General features: G+C 37.0%; 1 protein-coding gene and 1 long non-coding RNA gene across 9 annotated transcripts in view; one reads left to right on the top strand and one right to left on the bottom strand.

The window, feature by feature from the left end:
• LOC132517253 (uncharacterized) overlaps nucleotides 1-18,392 on the top strand; it is a 74,821-nt gene extending 56,429 nt beyond the window's left edge. For 3 of the 8 annotated variants that reach the window (XR_009539648.1, XR_009539650.1, XR_009539649.1), the window contains 6 exons: nucleotides 2,912-4,232; nucleotides 11,574-11,728; nucleotides 15,122-15,210; nucleotides 15,322-15,866; nucleotides 16,126-16,211; nucleotides 16,301-18,390. This is a non-coding gene — a long non-coding RNA (uncharacterized LOC132517253). Of the gene's footprint in view, nucleotides 1-2,911; nucleotides 4,233-9,446; nucleotides 9,554-11,573; nucleotides 11,729-15,121; nucleotides 15,211-15,321; nucleotides 15,867-16,125; nucleotides 16,212-16,300 lie in introns of all 8 variants that reach the window. The other 5 variants (XR_009539654.1, XR_009539652.1, XR_009539653.1 and 2 more) reach the window with 5 other exon arrangements.
• HEATR5A (HEAT repeat containing 5A) overlaps nucleotides 1-25,316 on the bottom strand; it is a 112,442-nt gene that overhangs the window by 7,422 nt on the left and 79,704 nt on the right. The window contains exons 22-33 of the mRNA XM_060144100.1: nucleotides 23,319-23,457; nucleotides 20,625-20,804; nucleotides 18,603-18,842; nucleotides 17,026-17,207; nucleotides 15,105-15,173; nucleotides 13,488-13,667; nucleotides 11,565-11,784; nucleotides 7,828-8,076; nucleotides 5,971-6,098; nucleotides 4,069-4,216; nucleotides 2,945-3,217; nucleotides 1,129-1,353 (exon numbers count right to left, since the gene is read on the bottom strand). Coding sequence (XP_060000083.1) covers nucleotides 1,129-1,353; nucleotides 2,945-3,217; nucleotides 4,069-4,216; nucleotides 5,971-6,098; nucleotides 7,828-8,076; nucleotides 11,565-11,784; nucleotides 13,488-13,667; nucleotides 15,105-15,173; nucleotides 17,026-17,207; nucleotides 18,603-18,842; nucleotides 20,625-20,804; nucleotides 23,319-23,457 — 2,233 coding nt within the window. The remainder of the gene's footprint in view (nucleotides 1-1,128; nucleotides 1,354-2,944; nucleotides 3,218-4,068; nucleotides 4,217-5,970; nucleotides 6,099-7,827; nucleotides 8,077-11,564; nucleotides 11,785-13,487; nucleotides 13,668-15,104; nucleotides 15,174-17,025; nucleotides 17,208-18,602; nucleotides 18,843-20,624; nucleotides 20,805-23,318; nucleotides 23,458-25,316) is intronic.

The raw sequence follows: 25,316 nt of genomic DNA, 5'->3' as shown, positions 1-25,316 counted from the left end.
GATGTGGGTTCGATCCCTGGTCGGGGAACTAAGATCCCACATGCCGCGGGGCAACTAAGCCTGTGCGCTATAGAGCCCGTGAGCCACGACTAGACAGCCCTGCACGCTGCAGCTACTGAGTCCATGTGCTCTGGAGCCTGTGCACCACAATTAGAGGGAAACCCACACACCGCAACAAAAGATCCCGTGTGCCACAACTAAGACCTGATGCAGCCAAATAAATATTTTTTTTAAAAGGAGATAATTTATAATATGTCTAAACACTTTTTACAATTACCATGACATAATATTGAAAATAAGACCTACTCAACAATAACAAAGGGAAAAACTAAGTTTAATGGATATTGAACATAATACTAGCTATCATTTATAGATATATGCCAGGTAAAAAGCGAGATGCTTTTCGCATGTTATGTTATTGCACTAACAGTCTCCTGCAACACAATCTCCTTATTTTGTTAATGAGAAAACTAAGGCTCAGAGAAGTTGGATAACTTGTCTAGTCACTTAGCTAGTAGGTCCTGGAGGGACAGATCAGTCCTGTATTATATTTATAATGTATACCTTATGCAGTTTTCAGTACATTGTGCATATTAAAAAAGTTCTGTCAGCTAGACATGGATGATACTGTATTTTAAAATTAACATACTATTATATTTGAAGGTCTCTCACTGTCAACATACAGGCTGCCAGTCATTTAATTGCATTAACGTTAAAGATACTAAAATGAGGGGGCTTCCCTGGTGGCGCAGTGGTTGAGAGTCCGCCTGCCGATGCAGGGGACACGGGTTCGTGCCCCGGTCTCAGAAGATCCCACATGCTGCGGGGCAGCTGGGTCCGTGAGCCATGGCTGCTGGGCCTGCGCGTCCGGAGCCTGTGCTCCGCAACGGGAGAGGCCACAACAGTGAGAGGCCCGTGTACCGCAAAAAAAAAAAAAAAAGATACTAAAATGAGACCATAGATATTTTCTGTCTACGATACATACCCTCTAAACAAGTATGTAGTGAACTGTGGTCTCCTTTAGGTGAGACTGCCAAACATGATCAAGTAAATAGCTAATTCTCAAAAAACTGTCCCTCTTGCTTTTTAAAACAAACTGAACAACTGCTTCCAAAGAGCCTAAATTACCTGGATCCCAACAGTCAAGAACTGTTGTTAAAGCACTACGGAGAAGGTCAGTCCAAGCAGTATGGCTCTTTTCTGCTCGGGCCATGGGAGAAGATAATATTCCTTTCAGAGCCTGCAGGGAAGCTGCAACTGTTGAAGATAGCTGGCCCCCAGGTAACTTCACAGCAGTTTCTCTGAGGACTCCAATTGTGAGGTACAGTATAGTAGGGAGGATTGAGATGCTTCCTGTAATGTTTTTAAAAAACACTATTTCAGTCTATATACAGTTCCTCAGAGAAAAATCACCAAATGAGTTAGATAATGTCAAAGATTTCTAGCTTTTAAGATTATTCTCCATTAGGGATTATAACTGTTAAGATAATTTAAATAACTTTAAGATTTTAAAGGGTGGATTAAATTTTGGTTATAATTGGAGATGTTATTTAAAGTATATTACAGTACCATTATCCATTGCTGTGTTATTTTGTTTTATTTGGTAGTTGACAAACATTGAATTTATTTTTACTTTTTAGTGTGGTAAAATATATGGAACAAAAAATTTACCATTTTAATCATTTTTAATAATTCAGTGGCATTAAGTACATTCACAATGTTGTGCAACCACTATCACTATCCATTTGGATTTTATATTAAACCCTTTTGAAGCAATTTGTAGTGAATCACTCAGTACAAAATATTAAAAGTTTCCATGGCCACTAAGTAGTTAAAAAGTCACTTTGTTTAAAGTGAAAGAGAAGAGACTAAAGCTAAAATAGTCAATCAATTTTCCCAGAGGCTATCAATAAAACTCATATCGTATATTTTTGCCCCCAATCCTCTGCTAGTCACTTTTTCTGCTACTATTGGTATAAGACAGTGTGTGAGAACAAGGAATACAGGTTTAAAAGTCAAACTGAAGCTTAAAGTCATGTTAAAAATAGGACAGAATGTAAGTTGGTCAAGACACATTTAAGGAGAAATATGCTTACCAATTAAGAAGTATCTATTAAATACTGAGTCCCTATTATGTACTAGAGGATACAAAATTTCACTGGAAACAAGACATATGTCTGTATATATATTTACCTTCTCTTTCTATGATAATCAATTACATATACCTCTATATGACACATAAAAACTACATATCTACATATGGAAGCTACACACACACACACACACACACAAAACAAACAAACAAACAAAAAAGAAAAACAAAACTCAATATGAGCCAGAGTTTTTAGGGAAGCCTTCACAGATGAGGTAGGGCTGGAGCTGAACTTGAAAGGAAGGCAAAATTTTACAAAGGAGAGAAGGGGTGGGGTCATTTCGGATCAAGTAACACCATCGACAATAGTACAGAACAGGGATATGCATGAAGCCTCCTGGGTTTAAGGTCCACACAGAAGGAATCAGGAGGCAGTTGTACTCTGAGAGCCTTAAACACTATATTAAAAGCATGGACTTGATTCAAAACCGAACTGGATATGATGAGAAGCTTCTGTTGTCACTGAGGCAGGGAAAGTCCATTAGATACTGTATACCAAAAAAATGCCCAAGAGCTAGTAATTGCCATCGATGGGTTTACAATATTCTCAACCATGGAAGAGACTATCTATGTAGAGTACATGCTGTCTCTGTATTTACTTTCACCCTTTTAGTAAAACAGATTACTGGAATATTGTAATGTTAACCTTAGAGGATTAAAGACCATATGCAAAGCTTTGGGGGTCAGCATTTGTGTAATGAGGAAAAGATAAGCAACCATTACCTCCATTATCTATCAAAACCATTTCTCTCCTTCCAGGTCAAGTAAAGCAAATCAAACACCACAACATACCTTCAGGAGAGCACACTGCAGGAAGTTCAGAGAGGATAACTAATGCAGCGGAAACCAACCTACTTCCATCTTCTGACAGCATCTGTGGCTTTGTAGCTTTTACTCCTGGGCTACCTGTCAATTTAGGATTTAGCTCTGGGAGCTGTCTAACTAGAATGCATACACACAATTCCAGTGTTGCAAAGACCAAAGATTTCCCAGGCACAAGTCCTCCTGTGTCCTTTCCCTCTCCAAATTCTGGCAAGGTTTCCTTTTCAGCAGCCCCATCATCAACTAAAAGACAAAAAGAACAATGTTGAATAAATGCTTCAGGTTTGTTTTGCTTCTGGTAGATGGCAGTTTAGTTCATTTCTGTTGTAGGTAACACATTTAAATGGGTGAAGTCTTGGGTCTTAAAGAATGAAAGAGAAAGTTACGGAGGTAAAAGTAGTTGTCTTTATGTGGACTTCTTATTGCAATGGATCAAAAGAAATCCTCGGTGACCTTCTCAGCCTTAAAATATTGTCTGGTTAACTCCTTGCTGTTAAGGTGTGAACCTGATAGCTAGAGCTCCAGCACTGACCTTACCACCTTAATATTGGTAGTGGCTGGGCAGAAAGATAGGAACTGAGGTCCCTGATGTCTTTAAGAAGCTGCCATCTCAGGCCAGGACTGCCAACTTCTGGACTTCTTTTAGATGAGAGAATAAGTCCTCGTGTTTTAAATCTACTGTTATATTGGATTTTCTGTTATAGGTAGTCAAATGTAATCTTAAGTGATAAACTCACCAATACCAAATTTGACTTGTAAATGAACAATTTAATCACTTTGCAAAACTTAAGTTATTAAAGAATTGTCAGTAGTTCTTTCCATGTACATTGGTAAACACTTAAAAGTAGGTACTCAATCAGTATAAAGAATTTTTTTTCCTTCCAGGGCTGTTAAAATTCTAATTTTCCCAAGGAATAGTAGTTTAGCTACTGACAACATCCAAGCTAACACGTCGAGGTGCATGAGAGGATTTGAAGCCATACCTAGAGATTTGTACCATACACAATAGATTCTCAGAACGACATAGACACATAAGCAATACTTAAAAAAATAATGATGCCGTGTGATTAATTTGGCATTATAGGAACATTCACCTTCTGCACTTCGTCTTTTCTCCTTCACATGTTCTTGAGCTGCACAGATAATCTGCCTTACCACTTCAAGAGAAGCCAGCTGAATGGAAGGTGATTCTCGGGTCAAAATTACTCGATGTAGTACATTCAACAACTCGATACCCAAGTCCTATCACAGAAAACAGGTGAGACTATATGGAAAATTACATACTTAAAAAAAAAATACCAATGTTAAATGCCATGACAAAATTCAGAGAAAGAAACAATGGTCCATAAAAAATAAAGGTGTTAGGGCAATGAAGTTATGTAACACTTGCTCCACTTTAAACCAACTCCAGGTTGGTTTTTGTCCAATCCTGTGGGAGATGGCACTATGACAAAAGATCATTTTCACACAGGTCCTAAAGTGGGAAAACAAACGAGATTTCTAAAACAAGATGAAAAATGTGGCTAAAAGTATATACGGACTGCCATGTAGATTCCTAGATTTATATTTAAGTTTTCTAGTACTAATAAAGAATGATGGCGAAGTATGACATTAAAAGTGGATAAGTTATTAAGCACAGAATGAATATCTCTCTAAAGGATAAAATACACTGGACAAATACTATTTCATTTTCCCCTTTTCTTTTCTATTGGTTACTCTGGTGGCTTTCTTTCATCTTTGAAAATAATAGTAAAACTGTCATTATGATACTTTTTTTTTTTAAAGATGTTGGGGGTAGGAGTTTATTAATTAATTTATTTTTGCCGTGTTGGGTCTTCGTTTCTGTGCGAGGGCTTTCTCTAGTTGTGGCAAGCGGGGGCCACTCTTCATCGCGGTGCGCGGGCCTCTCACTATCGCGGCCTCTCCCGTTGCAGAGCACAGGCTCCAGACGCGCAGGCTCAGTAGTTGTGGCTCACGGGCCCAGTCGCTCCGCGGCATGTGGGATCCTCCCAGACCAGGGCTTGAACCCACATCCCCTGCATTAGCAGGAAGACTTCCAACCACTGCGCCACCAGGGAAGCCCCTATGATACTTGTTTTAACATACAGAATAAACAAGCAGAAAAAGTTTAAAATTTATTCAAGTACAATCCAAGTCAGGCAGGAGCCTGATTAATACTTTAAACCTAATAAACGATAGTAGTAATAAGTTAAATAACTGTATAGAAAAGAAATCATACCATCCATTTTTCTTAACATCCAAGAGTCAATTTAATATACAATTCAATATACTGGTAGTACCTGATGCTAAGGGTGCCTGCCCAATACAGAGCTGCTCCTGGGAAAGCAGTTAAAGGAAGTGCCATTCTTTGTACAGTGATCTTTTTTTTTTAACATCTCTATTGGAGTATAATTGCTTTACAATGGTGTGTTAGTTTCTGCTGTATCACAAAGTGAATCAGCTGTGTACAGTGATCTTTTAACCATGGTCACAACTGGGTCTGATAATAGTGTCTGACTCCACCTAGAGACTAGCCAGTCGTCTCTTAAAAAGACTTGGATAGAGAACTCAGCCAAGAGGAATACTATGTAACTGACAATAACTACGTGAACCAAGAAGAAACTCTCTCAGGGAAATGGAGTATAAGATACAGGTATATACGAAAAGCAGGTTGCACTGAAGCGGAAAGAGACAAAGACAGTATGATATAGAACCTTCCCATCATTGCAGAAAGTTCACATGAGGAGCTGCTACACGGAGTGGTTGGCTGGTGGCAGCAGAAATAAGTGCGACAGAAGCAGAGACAGAAAGAGGCATGACTGCTCCTGGGTCAGCACAGTTGCTGATGCCATTTCAGTTCTGAGGCCTAGCTGTGCAGTTTTTTAGTCTCCTTTATATTTCTCCGTGTTTACTCCCTATTCACTGTAGTAACCTGGACATGTTTCTGTTCCTGTTCCTTGACATGTACAGAAGCCAAACAAAAAACAAGAAATCACCTGATCACTGCCAATTTTAGATCTGGGCCAAGGAACATCTAGAAGGGCCTGTAACGCATGTAAACAAGCAGTAATGCTTTCCATGGTTGCATCTGAACGTAAGGAACACAGAAATTCCACACTGATTCCTGTAGAAAGCAGAAAAAGAGAATGAGGCTTCTTTGAGATTCTTACTTTATGAAGTTAAATAATTTTCTATTTTGATAAGGTATACAAATAAACTTAACAAAAAGGTAATGCAAATAAACCACAATGAATTTAAGACTAAACAAGTGAAAAGGCAATCTCTTAATAGTTTGTTTTTATCAACATATACATAAATAATCATCTCAATTAGGCTTGCTCACTACTGCAAAAATTGCAATAAAATTGCACCAGAGAATTTAACATGTAGAGTTTCATAACTTTATTTTGACTAAAATTTATTGAGTGATTACCATGTATCAGGCATTGCACTTTAAGTATATCATTTCACTCTCACACTATCTGAGAAAGTAGGTACTATTATTACCACTCCTTTTTTTCCTTTTTTTTTTTTTCTTTTTTTAGTGGTACGCGGGCCTCACTGTTGTGGCCTCTCCCGTTGCGGAGCACAGGCTCCAGATGCACAGGCTCAGCGGCATGTGGGATCTTCCCGGACCAGGGCACGAACCCGTGTCCCCTGCATCGGCAGGTGGACTCTCAACCACTGTGCCACCAGGGAAGCCCTATTACCACTCCTTTTAAGCACACAGAGATTAAATAGTTTGCTAAAGGTCCATTACAATGGGGCACACCAAGAATTTGAACTGAGATACTGTACTGCATAGCTTATGCCCTGCCAATCTTCATTATATAAAAGTTCATTTTTATCTTTAAAAATTTTTTTATTTAAAAGAAATATTTATTTGGCTGCCCTGGGTCTTCAATGCCTCATGCAGGATCTTCGTTGCAGCATGCACTTAGTTGCGGCACGTGGGACCTAGTTCCCTGACCAAACTAGGGACCGGACCCGGGCCCCCTGCATTGGGAGCACCCCCCTGCATTGGGAGCACGGAGTCTTAGCCACTGGACCACCAGGGAAGGCCTAAATGTTTGTTTTTAGAAAGCTCTCATCTCAAGGCAAGCGAAAACAAAATTTTAACATACCCAAGGAAATAAGAAATCCGGTCATGTTTGGCCTGGTAAGGAATAACAGAAGCTCTATGAACCATAAACCTTACTTAATTTAATCACTTGCCTTTATAACTCTCACATGTCACTTAAATCAATAACTTATTTATAGGTAATGATCTAATAACTTGTTTCCTCAGAACAAGGTAAGTATGAAAAATATTTATTCTAGAAACTCACTGTACCTAGAAAGATACTTCACTTTAAAAATGAAGTTCCAGGGCTTCCGTGGTGGCGCAGTGGCTGAGAGTCCGCCTGCCGATGCAGGGCACATGGGTTCGTGCCCCAATCCGGGAAGATCCCATATGCCGCGGAGCAGCTAGGCCCGTGAGCCATGGCCGCTGAGCTTGTGCGTCCGGAGCCTGCACGTCTGGAGCCTGTGCTCCGCAACGGGAGAGGCCACAACAGTGAGAGGCCCACGTACCGCAAAAAAAAAAAAAAGCACGTGGAAAGAACCAGGCTTCTTTTGCAAATTTTACATACATTCAACTCGATGCTAAAGCCAGCCTGTAATGGCATTCTAGACTTAATATAATGAAATTTGCAATTTTATAAGATGTATACAAGCTTACTCACTTGTATCCATCAAGGCTATCACTAATGCCTAATAAAGAATGAAGTAATAGCCGCCAAGAGCTGATAGGCAGGGGGCACAATTCAAGAAAAACTCTGTAGGGTCAGAAGCTAGTAAGGTCTTTTACTGACCTAAAATAAGATGGAATCTCTCAGTGTAGACATCCTCAGGGGACTTCACTGGAGCCCCAGATGATGACCCCTGACACATGGAAGTTGGTGTTACAGGCCTTGAGAGATTAGGTGCTCCCTCATCTGGGTCAGCAACAACAAAGCCTGTGCTTGTAAGCCACAGTGCTGTAGCATGGAGGATAAACGCCCAGGAATTGTAATAATGCGATTTTGCGTTTTCACTAGTCTCTGCTGTGTAGAAAGCACCACCTACAAAAAAGGGAAAGCAAACAGTTTCAGGAGGAATAAACGAAGAGATTAGCTCACACTACATTTTCCCTTTTATCTGTTACAAGATATAGACCATTTCCATCATCCCAAAATTTCCTTTGTGACCCTTTCCAGTCAGTCCCCTACACCTCAAGGCAACTACTTTTTTTTTTTTAATTTATCCATTTATTTTATTATTATTTTTTGGCTGTGTTGGGTCTTTGTTGCTGCGCAGGGTTTCTCTAGTTGTGGCGAGCTTGGGCTACTCTTCATTGCAGTGTGTGGGCTTCTCATTGCCGTGGATTCTCTTGCTGCAGAGCACGGGCTCTAGGCGCACGGACTTCAGTAGTTGTGGCACGAGGGCTCAGCAGTTGTGGCTCGCGGGTTCTAGAGCACAGGCTCAGTAGTTGTGGCACACAGGCTTATTAGTTGCTCCTCAGCATGTGGGATCTTCCTGGACCAGGGCTCAAACACGCGTCCCCTGCACTGGCAGGCAGATTCTTAACCACTGTGCCACCAGAGAAGCCCGGCAACTACTTTTTGACTTTTATCACCACAGACGTTTTGCCTGTGCTTGGACTTCACCGAAATGGAAAAATATCCAGTATGCACTTGTTTGTGACTGAGGTTTTTTTAAAAAATAAATTTATTTTATTTATTTATTTATTTTTGGCTGCGTTGGGTCTTCATTGCTGTGCACAGGCTTTCTCTAGTTGCAGTGAGTGGGGGCTACTCTTCGTTGCAGTGCGTGGGCTTCTCACTGCGGTGGCTTCTCTTGCTGCGGAGCATGGGCTCTAGGCACGCGGGCTCAGTAGTTGTGGCTCGCAGGCTCTAGAACGCAGGCTCAGTAGTTGCGGCACACGGGCTTAGTTGCTCTGCGGCATGTGGGATCTTCCCGGACCGGGGCTCGAACCTGTACCCCCTGCATTAGTGGATTCTTAACCACTGTGCCACCAGGGAAACCCCTTTTTTTTGATGTTGGCCATTTTAAAAGCTTTTTTTCGGGACTTCCCTGGTGGTGTGGTGGTTAAGAATCCGCCTGCCAATGCAGGGGACACGGGTTCGAGCCCTGGTCCAGGAAGATCTCACATGCCGTGGAGCAACTAAGCCCAAGCGCCACAACTACTGAGCCTGTTTGCCACAACTACTGAAGCCTGCACGCCTAGAGCCCATGCTCCGAAACAAGAGAAGCCATTGCAATGAGAAACCCACACACCGCAAGGAAGAGTAGCCCCTGCTCGCCGCAACTCGAGAAAGCCCGCACGCAGCAACCAAGACGCAACACAGCCAAATAAATAAATAAAAATAAATAAGTTTAAAAAAAGTTTTTATTGAATTTGTTATAATACTGCTTCTGTATCATGTTTCAGGTTTTTTTGGCTACTATGCATGTGGGATCTTAGCTCCCCAACCAGGGATCAAACCTGCACCCCCTGCATTGGAAGGCGAAGTCTTAACCACTGGATCACCAGGGGAGGTCCCTGTGACTAAGCTTTGTTTAACGATGTTTTCAGAGATTCATCCATGCTGCTACATTATCAATATTTTGTTATCAATGATTTTATTTCTCCTAAGCATACAACTGTTGGGTCACAGAGCTGATGTATCCTTACAACTTTATAAGAAAATTTGCAGGCTAATTCTTAACTTTTTATTTTATTATTATTATTTTTTGCGGTACGCGGGCCTCTCACTGTTGTGGCCTCTCCCGTTGTGGAGCACAGGCTCCGGACGCACAGGCTCAGCAGCCATGGCTCTCGGGCCTAGCCGCTCAGCGGCATGTGGGATCTTCCCGGACCGGGGCACGAACCTGTGTCCCCTGCATCGGCAGGCGGACTCTCAACCAGTGCGCCACCAGGGAAGCCCCACTTTTTATTTTTAATCACAAAATATTTTAAAACAAATATGTGATGTGTATATGCGTGTTTAGAAGGTGAAAAACTTATACGATCTGAAAAGAAACCAGAGTATGTGTATGCATGTATAAAACAGATACCTATTTACCTATCTCCAAGATTAACGTTTTGTCTTTCTTAAATCTCTTTCTTAAAAAACAAACAAAAAACTCCTAAAACTTTGTACACCACTAATTCTTGCCCCTCCTTTTGTAACCACTTTCCTCAAGTCACTGTGAATCACTCTCATTATGGTCTTACACTTTCACTCTAGACGTTTGTATTCATAAATAATAGATGCTGTTATTTCTTGTGTGAGTTTCCTTAAAAGCCTCATACTGTGTGTATCCTTTTTAAACTTGCTTTCCCCCCAACACTACGTTTTGATGATTTATGTGTCATTAACATTTGCTGATAAATTATGTCAATAAATCAGTTTATTTCCATTTTGTTTCCATTTTTAATGCTATTGAAAGGTACAAAGTACAATAAACACTCCACATATCTCTTTGTGTATAATTCCAATTAAAATTCTAACAGAACTTGATAGGCTGACCCTAAAATTCATAGCAAAGAGTAAAAAAAAATAATAGCCATTTTGGAATAACATGAAAATTAAAAGCAGCTACCAAATATCCAATCCATAAAATGCAATATTAATAACTGACTATAAAATTAGACCCCTAAGGGAATCTAAAAAAGAGTAGATATATGTATATGTATAACTGATTCACTTTGCTGTACAGCAGAAACTAACACAACATTGTAAAGCAACTATACTCCAATAAAAATTAATTTAAAAATTTTTTTAAATTAAAAAATAAAATTTGATCCCTATCCGCATTCCACACACATAATATAAATTCTAGCTGGACTAAAGTCCAAAATGTAAAAAGCAAAACTGTAAAGCTTATATTTCTTTATGACCTTAAGTTACAAAGAAGTATCAGGCACTATACAAAAACCATAAACAACTGATTATATTACTTTTAAAAAGATGAAAGAGCAAACTACAGGCTGAGAGAAGATACCTGCAAGATATGGAATCACAAAGGAATAGTATTAAACATATGTAAAGGATTAATAAGTCAGTAAGAAAATGTCAAATAGGAGAAAATGGGCAAAGATTATGACTAGGTGATTTATGGAAAAAGAAACTTAAACGTCCCATAAACCAATGAAAAAAGATTCCCAATCTAGGAAATAAACTAATGAAACTCTTTCATACTCATCAGATTGACAAAAATTATTAACAATGATAACATATAATGATGGGAAGATGTAGAAAAACAGAAGCATGTTGCTGTTTGTAATGTATGTTGTTTGTATGCAATGTATGTTGCACATACATTGTTGTAACCACTTTGGAGAACGATTTGGCAGTGTCTTGTGAGGTAAGACGAGCATGCCTTATGACTTAGAGATTCAACTTCAGGGTCTCCACCCTGAAGCAACTCTCCCGTGCTTATTCTATGAATGAAAATTATTCTGGGAAAATGTTTCAGATAAACATTACCTGCTAACGGAGAAATTTTGAAAATACATGTTATTGACTGTCATTCTAGGGATTATGTAAATATTTTCCCCCCTTACCTTCAACAGGAAGCTGGGAGGCAAATTCTGAAGGCAAAGTTAGGAGAGCAAAATCCTGAAGCGCAGCAAGCCAGAGCCTACTTAATGTGCCAAGATCTGCGTGGACTAAGTCAAGCAGCCCGTCTGATGAAATCGACCCATTTCCGACACTCTCTTCTGAACAGGTAGTCTTCAAAGGTTGTTTGTGGTTTTTATGTCTTTCTACAGCAATTATGTAGACCTGTATAAAGGTTACTTTATAAATAGGAAAATCTCGTACCCACTGAAAAGATGTTACAATATTTTTATCTTGCTGAAGAGGCAGACTTACCTTGAGCCTGCCTCCTGGACTTAAAATGCATTGTGATACCAAGAAGGTATACATATGTAACCACACACACAAAACTAGGGTAGAAAGATCCAAAAGCATTATCTTCAGTGAGATATATTAGGGATAATAAACATTTGACAAATATGCTGCCACCTTGCAGTTTACAACCATGACAGCTATAATTAAATGATCATGGCACTCTTTTTTACTAAGCCTAGACATGGCCTTGTAATCCATTTCAAAATATGGCTACAGGCAGCCATCTCTGAATTGAAATAAGCTGAATGTCTTCTTTCAATGTTACCACTAAATTACTATAAAAAGTTTAACTATATAGATTTAACATGGACTACAGAATGTTAAAGTATTCAACATTGTACATAATGTGTACTATCTCTTTATCCATAACTCCAAAATTCAAAAAGCTCTGCAAAATCTAAGTTTGTCGGCAAATCAATCTGGTGGCAAAACACAAAAAAATTTATGTGAAGCTATTTATACAATGTGAATATTCAAACATTTCACACAGATATATTTAAGTGTTTGATTACAGATTCTATGGTATTGTCCCAGACATCCTAGATGAATACATGAAATATGCATCCAAATTTTAAATCCCAAATATATCTGGCTCCAAGGATTTCAGATAATTATGGACCTCAATTACATGGAACTTGTTGGCTAGTCATTACTTTCACTAAGGAGAGAACAGGAGAAAGTAATGGCTTAAGCAAGAGTACAGAGTTTCAGATTATTACAAAGAACACTATATAAGCACAGAGTAATTTATAAAATAGGTTACAGAAATTACAGAATCTCTGTTTGCTCTATTAAAAGCATATGTTTAAAGCATTTAGAGTTGACTGTTAAAGATCATTAGATCCAACTTATTAAATCTAGGCAGAACTACTTCTTGAGATTTGTCAACACTAAATAATGACAAAAATAGACACTTTACAATCTTCTGATTTTAATTAGCCCCACTGAAGGGAACCCTTTCTTATATGTTGGTTAATTCTCTCAGTTGCAATCTGAGACTATATACTTCATTAAAGTGATATATGAACCAAGACTGGCCAAGTCGGGTAACTGCTGAAGCTGGATGACGGGTATATATGAGTTCACTGTACTATTCTGTGTAAACATTTCCATGGTAAATTTAAAAATTATATAGCTTTCTTCCTGATTAGAGAAGTAAATAAAGAAGAGGTAAGCACTTCCCTCTAAGATTTCTCTAATCTTAGGAAATAAACCAACTTAATATTCAAGTCACTTTATGAAAGAGCACTAAAAAATATTAACATATGTGTTATAGAGTTGACAGAATATATGAGCAAACCCACATTTCCAATAATTCAGGTTTCAATAAAAGTTGATTTCCATTGGCTATTATTAATGTCTCTCATGACTGCCCCTGCTTAAAGCAGCAGATAACAGACAACAGAGGGCACTTTAGAATCCTTGGCCAAAATAGCAATTAGCATATAAACACACCTCATATTGAAAGTCTTGTGTCAACCTTAAACATAGACTTATTTGTGTTTTAAATAGCTAACTTCAGTTTATGGCCTAAGATGTTTATTAACAACTTCCAAAATTCTAGAAGTACTAACCTCTGCCCAGGCTTTTAGCACAGCTAAGATCTCCATGGTAGAAGCACTTTCATTATATAAGTGACTTAGAGCTTCTTTTCCAACCTGAATTTTTGTTAATGACGCAACAAGCAACTGATGAACTCTTCGGAGATCATTAAGGTCACTTACAACTCCACTTGCTATCCAGGCACTGCAAACCTAGTTTTTTAAGAAAATCAAAGGTTATATTTAAAAATTATAAAAATTATAAACACCCCCTTTGTGAGTTCAGCAAAACTCACCCGTATCTCAGGAATCTGGTCATTGAAATCATCTTGCTATCAAGAAACCCCAAGGGATACTGGAGATAATGATAGTCAAAGCCAGCATTTCAAAAGGGAATGAAGTCTTAAGGTTGAAGAAAGGAAACTGTGCTAATAAGTATATAAATCAGAGTTTCAGATGTTATTAACACAGTGAAATTAAGCCATGAAAGGCATCACTTTCATAAATGTTTGGATTAACATCTGAATTATATCTCCAATCTTGACTATTTCATCTTATTATTATTTTAAAAACAGCGATTAATTGCATGGTTAATTATTTTATCTTTCTTGAAAGATAAATTACCATTTAAACCTCAATGAAAATTTTGATTCTTTTGAAGATACTTTTAATTTTAAAAACAAAACATCATTAATAATTCTCCAATTCAAAAAGTTTACTCAATTATCAGAGGTTATCTATAAAGGTTTTCCTGGGTGTCACCATATTTCTCTTTTACTACAGAAAATTTATTTTTCTTTTATATTTATTTAGTGTGCATCTCATTTCACAAAAGATTTCAAGTGGCTTACAGCGAGAACACATATAATAAAAACGATGATAAATTAGACTCAAGACAACAGTTAACACACTTCTATGAATATTTGAAGGCTCTCAAACATTTCCTAAATACAAATGAATTTAGAAATTTTAAAATACTGAGTAAAACTATAATTAATTTAATTCACATCAGTTCTGCTTTTAATTATTTCAGGCCATTCAGGTCTGGATATTGAATGTCTGACAACCACACCAAGAAAAGCAACTATTTAAAACTGTATATTATATGGCTCTCAGATATATGAAAAAAAGCTCAACCTCACTTGAAATACAAATCTAAACTATCCTGAGATACCCTTTTTACTCCATCATATACACAAAAATCTAAGTTTGACAACTCACAATGCTGCTGAGACTTTGGGGAAATAGGCACTTACATACAGTGCTGGTAGGAGTTTAAATTGGTAAACTCCTGTAATATACTCTTGAACCCAGCAATTCAATTTTAGGGAATTTATCTCACAGATATGCTTAGACCCAGTGAAATGACCTATGCAGAAAGAAGGTCTTTCACTGCAGCAGTATCCATAATAGCAAAAGACGAAAAAACCCATATTTCCATCACTAAGGAGCTGGTGACATACCCATATATTGGATTACCATGCAGTTGTAAGAAAGAAAAAGTTCTCTAAACTTAAAAAGTAAAGGAAAAGGAGCAACTGAGATTAATGGTTAGACAACTATAACGTAGAACGTTGGTATCAAATACTAACTGGAGAGCTGCTTCCTAAGAGAGGGCTTTTCTTAAAATTTATCTTTTTAACCATTTACCTGACATGCTTTGGCAGTGACATCAGGTGGCGTCTCTGAGGTGAAGGCTGGTCTAAGTGCCGCTCCTACCTGGCAAGACATTACAGGCTCATTCAAGCATCAAAAAGTAAGATAGCACAAACTTTTTCTCATTTTAATGTTATTTTAAAATTAGTTTTTTTTTAAATTAGTTATTTATCATATGTATTATGAACATCTTTTGTTTTTGCCTGCCCAGCATATCTTCCCGTTTTTAGCTAAGTGCATCCAAGTTTTCCTTTGGGGAACTTTCTCTCTCCACAACTCTCAGCCCATGTTGTTGCTATGGAGTTGTGAGCACTGTCTGGCTCCAGGGACCCACACTGGGATAATGAAAGCTCTCCTGAGGACATTTGCTAGGAGTACTAAGAAAGAAGCTCTCTCTTTAAAAGACTCTGGATGCTAAGAGAGCCATCTTGATACCACTTGGAGAGGGCAAACTTGAGAATAAAGCCAGTGCAGAAGAAAGCAGAGCCAACTACGGTTCCTGAAAACAATTTTCCTTTTCTCTTAAGTGAGTGGTAATTTTATTTCTATCACTTGCAATTTTAAGAGCATTACAAATATAACAGGGGCTTCCCTGGCAGCGCAGTGGTTGAGAATCTGCCTGCCAGTGCAGGGGACATGGGTTCGAGCCCTGGTCTGGGAGGATCCCACATGCTGCGGAGCAACTGGGCCCGTGAGCCATGGCCGCTGAGCCTGCGCGTCCGGAGCCTGTGCTCCGCAACAAGAGAGGCCACGATGGTGAGAGGCCCGCGCACCGCGATGAAGAGTGGCCCCCGCTTGCCGCAACTAGAGAAAGCCCTCGCACAGAAACAAAGACCCAACACAGCCAAAAATAAACATACGAATAAATTAATTAATAATAAAAATATATATATAACAGAGCTCCCTTTAAGTAAGTTGAATTATAATATTTTAGTCTAATGTGATTAGTTGTATCTAACTCCTGTCCCTTCCTTTTGCTCTTTCCCTAAACACATTGGCATTACCTGCTGGGAAGATGTGATGAAGCCTGCTAACCAACTGGTGAACTGCTCTGGATTCCCTAACTGCCAGCCATCAGAAGCTGCCTTTGAATCATGAGAGGTATCCTTGGATGAATGCTACTGAAGGATTACATGTGATGTGTGTGATACAATATGTGATGATTTTGTTATCTTCCTTGTTCCTCCTAGGCTGCTTAATGCACCAGTCAAAAAAACACCAGTTAAAAAGCTTACAGAGGGCTTCCCTGGTGGCGCAGTGGTTGAGAGTCCGCCTGCCGATGCAGGGGACACGGGTTCGTGCCCCGGTCCGGGAAGATCCCACATGCCGTGGAGCAACTAAGCCTGTGCGCCACAACTACTGAGCCTGTGCTCTAGAGCCCATGCGCCACAACTAATGAAGCCTGTGCGCTCTAGGGCCAGCGTGCTGCAACTACTGAAGCCCGCGTGCCTAGAGCCCGTGCTCCGCGACAAGAGAAGCCACTGCAATGAGAAGCCTGTGCACTGCAACGAAGAGTAGCCCCCGCTCGCAACAACCAGAGAAAGCCCGCGCACAGCAATGAAGACCCAACGCAGCCAAAAATAAATAAAATTTAAAAAAAAAGAACGATGCCTATTCCACAGGGTTATTGTTAAAGATTAACTTAGTAAATGAATGTTAATTTTTTTAAAAAGCCCTTTATTCCCCCAAAATTACCAAAAAGGTTTTAATTATGAAAATTAACCTTTAGTGTTATAAAAGACCTGTTTTATGTATTATTTTGCTTTTACATGAAGATTTCTTCTTTAAACATATACTGATTATACTGGTGATATATTAGCAGAGATACATACTCATTTACGTATTAAAAGGTGACATGCCAATTAGTTTCACAGACTTTTAATAATAATAAAATTCTCTAGTAGAAAGAGCTTACATTGGCTTGATACTGTTCCAGAATCACATGACCTGGAAACTCTGGTTCTGGAATAGTTGCAAATCGCCGAATAACAACTAACAGTGTTTCAAGGCCAGAAAGACGGAGCTGATCACTGTGATCTGTGGCAGCCATAAAAGCCATGCGAATTAAGTCAGCAAGATGTAGCACCAAAAAGTCATCTGCAATATTAAAAAAAATACTAAGAAAAAGAATACGCTGGAACTAAGATTTATGTTAAGTGATAATTTTTCCTCCTTTTAATTTCATAACCTAGACTTTCTTTTAAGTACTTCTGATTTGATTTACATTTTACTGTTTGTTAAATACAGACTTTAAACTGGCTTTACTGCACCAGTGCAAATACTCACATACAAACAACTATCCCAAAGCAAGTAATTATGCAGCTATTCAAAAACAAAGGCAGAATTAGCATCCTTTAAAAGAGTACTAATAGTACCTTCAATAAAAATTTTGTTCAGACTTTCTGATAAAAGTACATTAGAAGGTACTTAGGAGACTGGGTTTTGATGAATTAGGCAGTAATTTAATCATCCTCTTTACATCAAGTTGAGGCTAAAAGACTTAATGTCCCTTTAAAAAAAGTTTTATGTGGTTCTTTATATGGACTACATTACCTTACTTTTTTGCATGTCCTGCCACACACACAAATGATGGGAGCATAAAAATATTTCTAGCTTTGAAATTATAAATGATAATTCCTTTCACGCCTACAACATATTCTTTGGTATAATAATTCTACTGGGGAGAGACATAAGACAATCATTTAACACTGTTCCAACAATAAAATGTTTACAGGTACAACTAACCTTTACCTAAAAAATATGTGAGACTAATTCAAAGAAGTGTACTAGTTATAGGTCACACTGAAGAAACCAACTCATCTTAGTAAGTGCCAATTACAGTTTTAATTGGGAGCACAGGAGTCAGTAAGCACGTATATCAGAATAGTGCTCATCACAAATAAGAGACTCAATAAATGCTTGCTTGAAAAACAATTAAAATAGAAATACTTAATTCATACTCTCAGACTGACCATAACAACATCTTGCCTTATGATTCTTTTGTCAGGTAAAGAATATTTCCAAGGCACTGAGACATGAGCATTGAGTCTTTGAACATATGTGCTTAAGTGATTTTAAAAAATTAGACATTAAACCATAACCCACACGCATTTAGGTAAAAATAATAAAACTGAACAATAAAAGGTCAAAATGGTCTTACAACTCGGTTTACTTTACATTGAGATAGACTTAAATATTTTCTAGGTAATATCCTTGAAACCAAAATAATCTATGAGCAAAACTGCTCTAAGTTACAATTCAGAAAATAAAATTTAGAAAATAAAATTTGGCAACTAGCTAATGTACATACTACTTTCCAAGAACATGACTATTCTCTATAAACTTAATATATCACATATGTCCACTAAACAAAAGTGAATGCGAATTTAAGAAGTTTAATCATTAAAAATGTATTTGAACATTAAAAATATACTATAGGCAGACAGCATTTCAATGTATATCATTTGGTCTTTTCATTATTATGCCACTTACTTCTTGAATCCCTTTTTTTCATTTCTTGTGCTAAAGCGATGTCAAAATGTGCACTGTGTGCATTCTCACACTGGTTAATTATCCTGCAGACACATTCAGCAGCAAAGACTCTTGTAGCCCATCGCGGATTGGTAAAAGGATGAGGTCTGCCATCATTTCTGATGGTCAGAACTGAAGCATCATCCCCTTTATCTCCTTCCTCTTCTTGCATTGTATCCACACAAGTTACAGTTGTAAAATCTTTTATCAAGGGAGAATACACATAATCACAATCAGTTGGAAGATATATTTATAAAGGGACACAATGACTTCAAGTACAGACTAGAATTACTGTTGATCAAAATGACTACTAGTAACAGTGGTATCTAAAGAAATGCTAAAAAGAACTATTCTTAAAAAATGACAAAGTTGTTAAATTATATTTAAAGTGAAAACTGAACGATACTAGAATAATTATCAATCCCCTGTATGTAGATGGATATGCTTAAGGAAGCTCAGAATTCCCTAGTAGGGAGTGTGGTGGATAGAACTAGAGATGTTGTTTTAACACTGGGGCCTTGAATGAATTTAAGAAGGTTCCTGAACCCACTAAAAATGTCCAAAAATGTTTTTTTCAGTACAGACCCACTGCTGTAATTACAGTCTCAAATTGTCCTGATGGCCAGAGCCATTAAGTAGTAAATTATTTCCCCTTAATATTATACTAACTGCTAACTTATTAACTGTTAACTCGACTTAAATTGGAACTTATGCTATAAAACAAACCAACTTGTTTTCCTTAAATTATCTTGTATGTCAACATTTTTTGAGTGTGATACAATAGATAGCAATGATGTTACAAATAAAGTTAAGGCGAACTCCTGTCTTAAAACTGAGAAGCAAACAGAGACTGAAATGTGGGTTTTCCTAATAAAAAGGGATAGAGGCAAACTACAAAGGATAAAGAATAAATGGTGAAATAAAATTGAGCTATTAAAAATTTTTAAAAAGATAGGTAAGATACCAGAAAAGTATAATCAACCTATCTATGCACATATATTTTTTTATTTTGAAGAAGTCCTTCTAAGTTCTTAAGTAGTGGGGATAGAGGAGAACATTGAAGAAGGAAAACATGTAGAGCATAATGGTTGAAAGAGCAGGTATAAATCACTGGAAGAGTACCAAGAAGAACAGAAGTAGACAGAGAAGAATATTTTTTAAAATGCCCAAAATTTTATGGTACCTTTCTTCCTTTCACATAACTTAACTCAGAGACCAAAGTGACATTAAATGATAAGGCTTAAGTAACTGAGTTGAGAGCTACTGAAATATTATGAAAAGTTAAGATTTTAAAGTCATGTAGGCTAAGGTTTGAATACATCTGTGTGTGTCTTTGGGAAAATTACTTAACATTTCCAAGTCTTGTTTTCTCTCGTGTAAAATGGAATAATACTGCCTACTCATAGGATGGTTAAAGGATTAAATCATATAAAATATGTACAATACCTGGAACAGAATTGGTTTCTATCCTCTTTCTTCCTCATTTATTTTCTTAGTCCAGGATATAAAGTTTAAAGACTCTAACACACTTTCTCACTAATAATTATCTTGTACTAACAAAGACATTAGAGAAACAACACTATTAATATATTTAAATTAACATTATTAAGAGTAGAGAAACTGGCTTGCTCAAAATGTCATAACTCTTGGTGAGTTTTCTATTAAGTTGATTTGAGGCAACACCTCAAATATTTCTCATATGTATGAAAATAAATGATGGGGCTGCTGTAAGTTAGGTTATCCCTTTTATAGCATAAATAACAATTCTAATTTTGAGTTTGTTTTTCACAGGAAAGTCATATAAGACAATTATAAGGAAAAAAAAAGTAGGCTTTTAAGTGTTGGACTAGAATCTCCATTAAAAAAAACAACAAGCCATTATAACCCAAATATCCAGATTGATAAACTGTCACTAGCAACCAATTTTAGATAATGCTCTTACTTTTAATTTTATTATGTTGGCTGGTAATCGCCAATACTTACCAGCTGATGCAGCAAGTACATCTTTACAAAGCTTTAACCAAAAGGAGAGTTTATCCACTGCCATAGATGTGAGCATATGGTTTAATGTCTCTTTGATATCATGGCATAATCTCCCATCTGTCTCTTTGTCAAGTAAGGTCAATAAGGCCCCTTCAAGGCCTACTTCTCTGATGTTAGCATCTGACAAGAAGAAAATCGATGATCTAAGTAATACAGAAAACAAAACTGCCATATGAGAAGCACACACATTCAGTAGTTATTAAAATATTACATGCAAATATATTCTAAAGAACTAGTCCAAATATTGCACCTCAACCTACTGAGGTCTATTTTAGTTCACAATTCAAGTTTGGTAATTATTCACAACACTGCAAAGTTATTTTTTATGCAATGTCATTGAGAGATAAATATTAAGAGTTAACTAATATGTTTTCCTTAAATTAGATAAACATTTAAACCCAATTAGCATTCTAATACTTATAAAAATACTTTCTAATACTTTATAAAAAAATACTTTCTAATACTTATATTAAAAAACCCCCAATACTTATGAAAATTTATACAATGTTTCTTGGTATGATTATTTTATCTTTTCTTTAAAGTTAATTCAAATAAATAATCATAATTAAGTTTTACTTATTCTGGTACAAAAGCTTTACATTTATTAACATGAGAGTAAAACTCAGACAGAAAACAACTATTGTATGGAGAACAGTGTTTAATTACTGCAACTAAACTACAGTGGATCTAAAGAAGACTACTGAATTAATATAAATTACTACACAATATTCTCACTGCAAAGTAATAAATCATCTCAAAAAAGAAATAAAAACCTTGATCTAGTGTCTATTTCCTCTAATTCTGAAAATGTCAAAAGAACGTATACATTTTCTCTTGAAGATTTAACTCATTTGGCAATTATGAAAGCATTTAGTTCTAAAGATTATGCTACTATTTTAAAAGAGGAGTTATCTTTTAAAGATCAGAAGGAGGAGGTAGGAATGTTTCTGATTAGGAGTCAGAACAGCCCAATGTAATGTGTGAGTCATGACTGGATCATAAATTTGGATGGGGGTGAGAGGGGTAGGAAAGAGTATTATAAAGGACTATAATGGGAAATTTGTGCGAGGACTGTACATTCTATGAAGCTACTACATTAATGTTGATTTTACTAGGTATGGAAATAACATGTGGTCATGTAGGAGAATGTCCTTGAAAAATGCAAATAAGTATTTAGGGGTGAACCATCATGATGCCTGCAACCTGCTTTCAGATGGTTTGGCACAAGGTTTGTGTGTGTGTGTATATATACTGAGAGATATATAAAATGAGTATCGTAAAGATAGTAGGTGAATCTATGTGTTCACTGCACATTTCTTTCAACTTTTCCATGGGTTTGAAAAATTACAAAACTTTTAAGAAGGAATATGAGTTCTTTACTGTAAATTTTTCTTTTATTTTTGGCTGTGTTGGGTCTTCATTGCTGAGCATGGGCTTTCTCTAGTTGCAGTGGCTTCTCTTGCTGCGGCGCACAGGCTCTCTGCACGCGGGCCTCAGTAACTGTGGCACGCAGGCTCAGTAGTTGTGGCTCATGGGCTTAGCTGCTCTGCAGCATGTGGGATCTTCCCAGACCAGGGCAGGCGGGTTCTTAACCACTGCGCCACCAGGGAAGCCCCTTTACTATAATTTTAATCACACAGCTAATTCAATAATTATGTACCAGTACAGTTACATAATAAAATCCTAAAGCAACAAATACAGATAATTCCAGTGGTGAATATAAGTTAAAGGTCACTTTGGGGAGGATACCACACATTAACCATGTTCTGCAACCTGTCTGATGACTATAACAGTTCAGCAATGCTGATAAGCTCAAGTCAGAGCAAAGGTTTTAATATAATAATAAAACTAATTTAAAGAGCACAGCATGACAGTAAAATACATTATAGATCTGAGAGCTTTAGATATTGGAAAGGTTTATGAAGTCTGAGACCTAAAAGTGTGACAGCACTTGGGAAACTATATACTTTTAAAGTGTAAGATATTATCATTACTATTTTTATAGGCTGTTTGAATTTGCATGCATGTTTGAGTTATTCACATAATTTTTAAATGAAGAGACATACTTAAAACAAATCTTACTGGCCAAGAAATCCTTTAATTCAGCTCTAAAATATAGAAAGGGTATAAAAATCCTTTAACTTGAAGCATATTCATCTATGAGAAATTTTATTGAATGAGATTTAGGGGGAAGACAGGCATATATGATAAAATGACTTCAGCGCTAAATCCAGTTTCAATCCATTATTGTAAAAAAACTTGTTTGAAACCAATGGCTCTCAAACTTCAGTACCATTATCATTATTGTAGAAAAATAAGTAAGAGATTGCTGGGCTCTACTGCCAGATTTCTGGTTTAGCAGATTTAGGATGGGGTCCAATAATCTGCATTTCTAACAAGTTCCAAGGTGAGGTGGATGTCGCTGCTGTAGGGGGCCTAAGATGGAGAACCATTATCTAAACCAGGAACATCACTGGGTGGAATGATAATCATTGTTAGCAATTATCACTTGTAGCAGGTTTAAGACATTATATACTAACTTTTAAATTTCGTTCTAAAAACTCATGTTTATATGGAAGATTTAAGATTAAAACAGTCATCTGAGCTGGAGATAATACTGATAAAAAGAACTACCTGGAGTCAACTCTTCTCTGCTATCCTTAGCAAGCATAACAGCGTGTTCTGAAACTTCAGCTGCTTCTCTCTGAACAAGCTGACGTAAACAAGCCAGTACTGCTCGTCTCAGTAACAAATAGGGACTACAAAGATTCACCTGAAAAACACCATTTGGGAAGTAAAAGAGCTGAAATTCTTGGTGGCATTCAATACATCTAACAGATATTCACTGGACCCCTCCTGATTGTCTCCAGCCCAGTGATGGGCTGGACACAATTTACTAAATACACAGAAACTTCAACTATCCTAGCACATATTTTTTATTATACAACTTAGAAACAGCTTAAGGAGTAATACATGTATTTATTAGGCAATATTCATAAACAAATCCAAGCAAAAGCCTCCTGACAATGTTAGAAGACATAAAATTTATATGAGTAAAACAGTTTTGAGAGACAAAAGAGATACAATGGAGAAAGAATTTATTTGCAGCTTATATATATGTGCTCATGGAACTATATTATAATGTTTTATGAATCTCTAAGTAGAAGTTTATACAAATCCATATAAGCACTGTAGCATACTGGTTAAAATGGAGGCTCTGGAGTCAAACTGTCTGAGTCCTAGATCCATGACTTACTAGCTGTGTGACCTTGGGCAAACTATTTAACCTCTCTGTGTCTCAGTTTCCTCATTTGTTATATGGAGATAACACTAAACACTACCCCCATCTCACAGGGCTGTTGTGAAGTCAACACAAAGAAACATGCAAAAGTGCTTAGCACAGTACCTGGCAAATAGTAAGCACTCGATAAATGTTAGTTATTATTAATGCAGCGTCTATCAGTAGTAGTTTATTCAGATGCCATACATAGTAAGTAAACGCATTTTCAAATAAAGGCAGAAAGAGTCTTACTCAGAAAACATATTCACCGAAAATGCTCTCTAGAAACAACATTATAGATAGCAAATTTTATACATGTATATCTACTTATATATGAATATACATATATGTACATAGATATGTAAATGTCTTAGCAATAGAGAATATTTCTGCTCAGAATGATAGGCTCAATACATATTTTTACTGAGAAGTATTTAAACCATGTAAATCTCAATAGGTTGTGTCTACCTAGGGTAAATGATACAATTGGTGATATACCTTAAATGAGCAATTAAAACAAGTCAAAGGTTTCTGGATACCAATTGTTAATGATTTCATAAGTAGAATAAAGCCTAGAGATTTTGAAATTTATTTTGTCCTAACTATGAAAATAACGACCAGTTTGGTGTGGCTTATGACAATAAATGTTCTTATAATAGTGATTTTTCTGAGCAAAATTTTAGAAATAATGGCATAATTCATATATGTGCCTTTAGATCTGGTTTATGTGTCAAAGACAGGACTGAAGTAGGTGAGTCTGTTGAAAAGACCAGAGGCAAAATTCTGAGGAAAAGAGTACGTAGTGGCAGCTGGTTTGTGATATATGATACATGCAAAGAGAGCTAAATCCTTAATTTTATCAGAAGATAAAAGGCAAGAAAAGTTTGTGAATATATTAGCAGTGAAACATACAGATGAGAACTGCTTTATAAATATGTTCTAATACCCTCAAGCTATATCATGAACTCAGAAGTGGAAAGACAGGAATGCCATTCACAAAGCCTCAAGGTCATGTCATTCTAGTCATGTTTAAGAACTCTGCTGTTAGAAACTAGTATACAGGATAACAGAGAAGTTAAAATGTAAACGATTAGGTTAATTCATGCCCAAGATTACGGCTATATTTAACAACAATGACAAAACAGCACTCAAGACAATTTTAAAGAAAAGTTAATAAATCTATTAGTTACTTTAACTGGAGTTTTACAAGCACATAATACAAGGCAGGTGCAGCGTTTATTCAGGCTGGTCAAACAATCTTTTAGAAAAAGCATGCTCAAAAGTATTCTTTACTTGTTTGGTAGAAAAAATATTAAAAGGCCGTCACACAAAACAAAATGGGACGCTTAATA

The sequence above is a fragment of the Lagenorhynchus albirostris genome, chromosome 1 (assembly GCF_949774975.1).
Source record: "Lagenorhynchus albirostris chromosome 1, mLagAlb1.1, whole genome shotgun sequence".
NCBI classification, from domain to species: domain Eukaryota; kingdom Metazoa; phylum Chordata; class Mammalia; order Artiodactyla; family Delphinidae; genus Lagenorhynchus; species Lagenorhynchus albirostris.
This window is presented reverse-complemented; position numbering and strand designations above follow the sequence as displayed.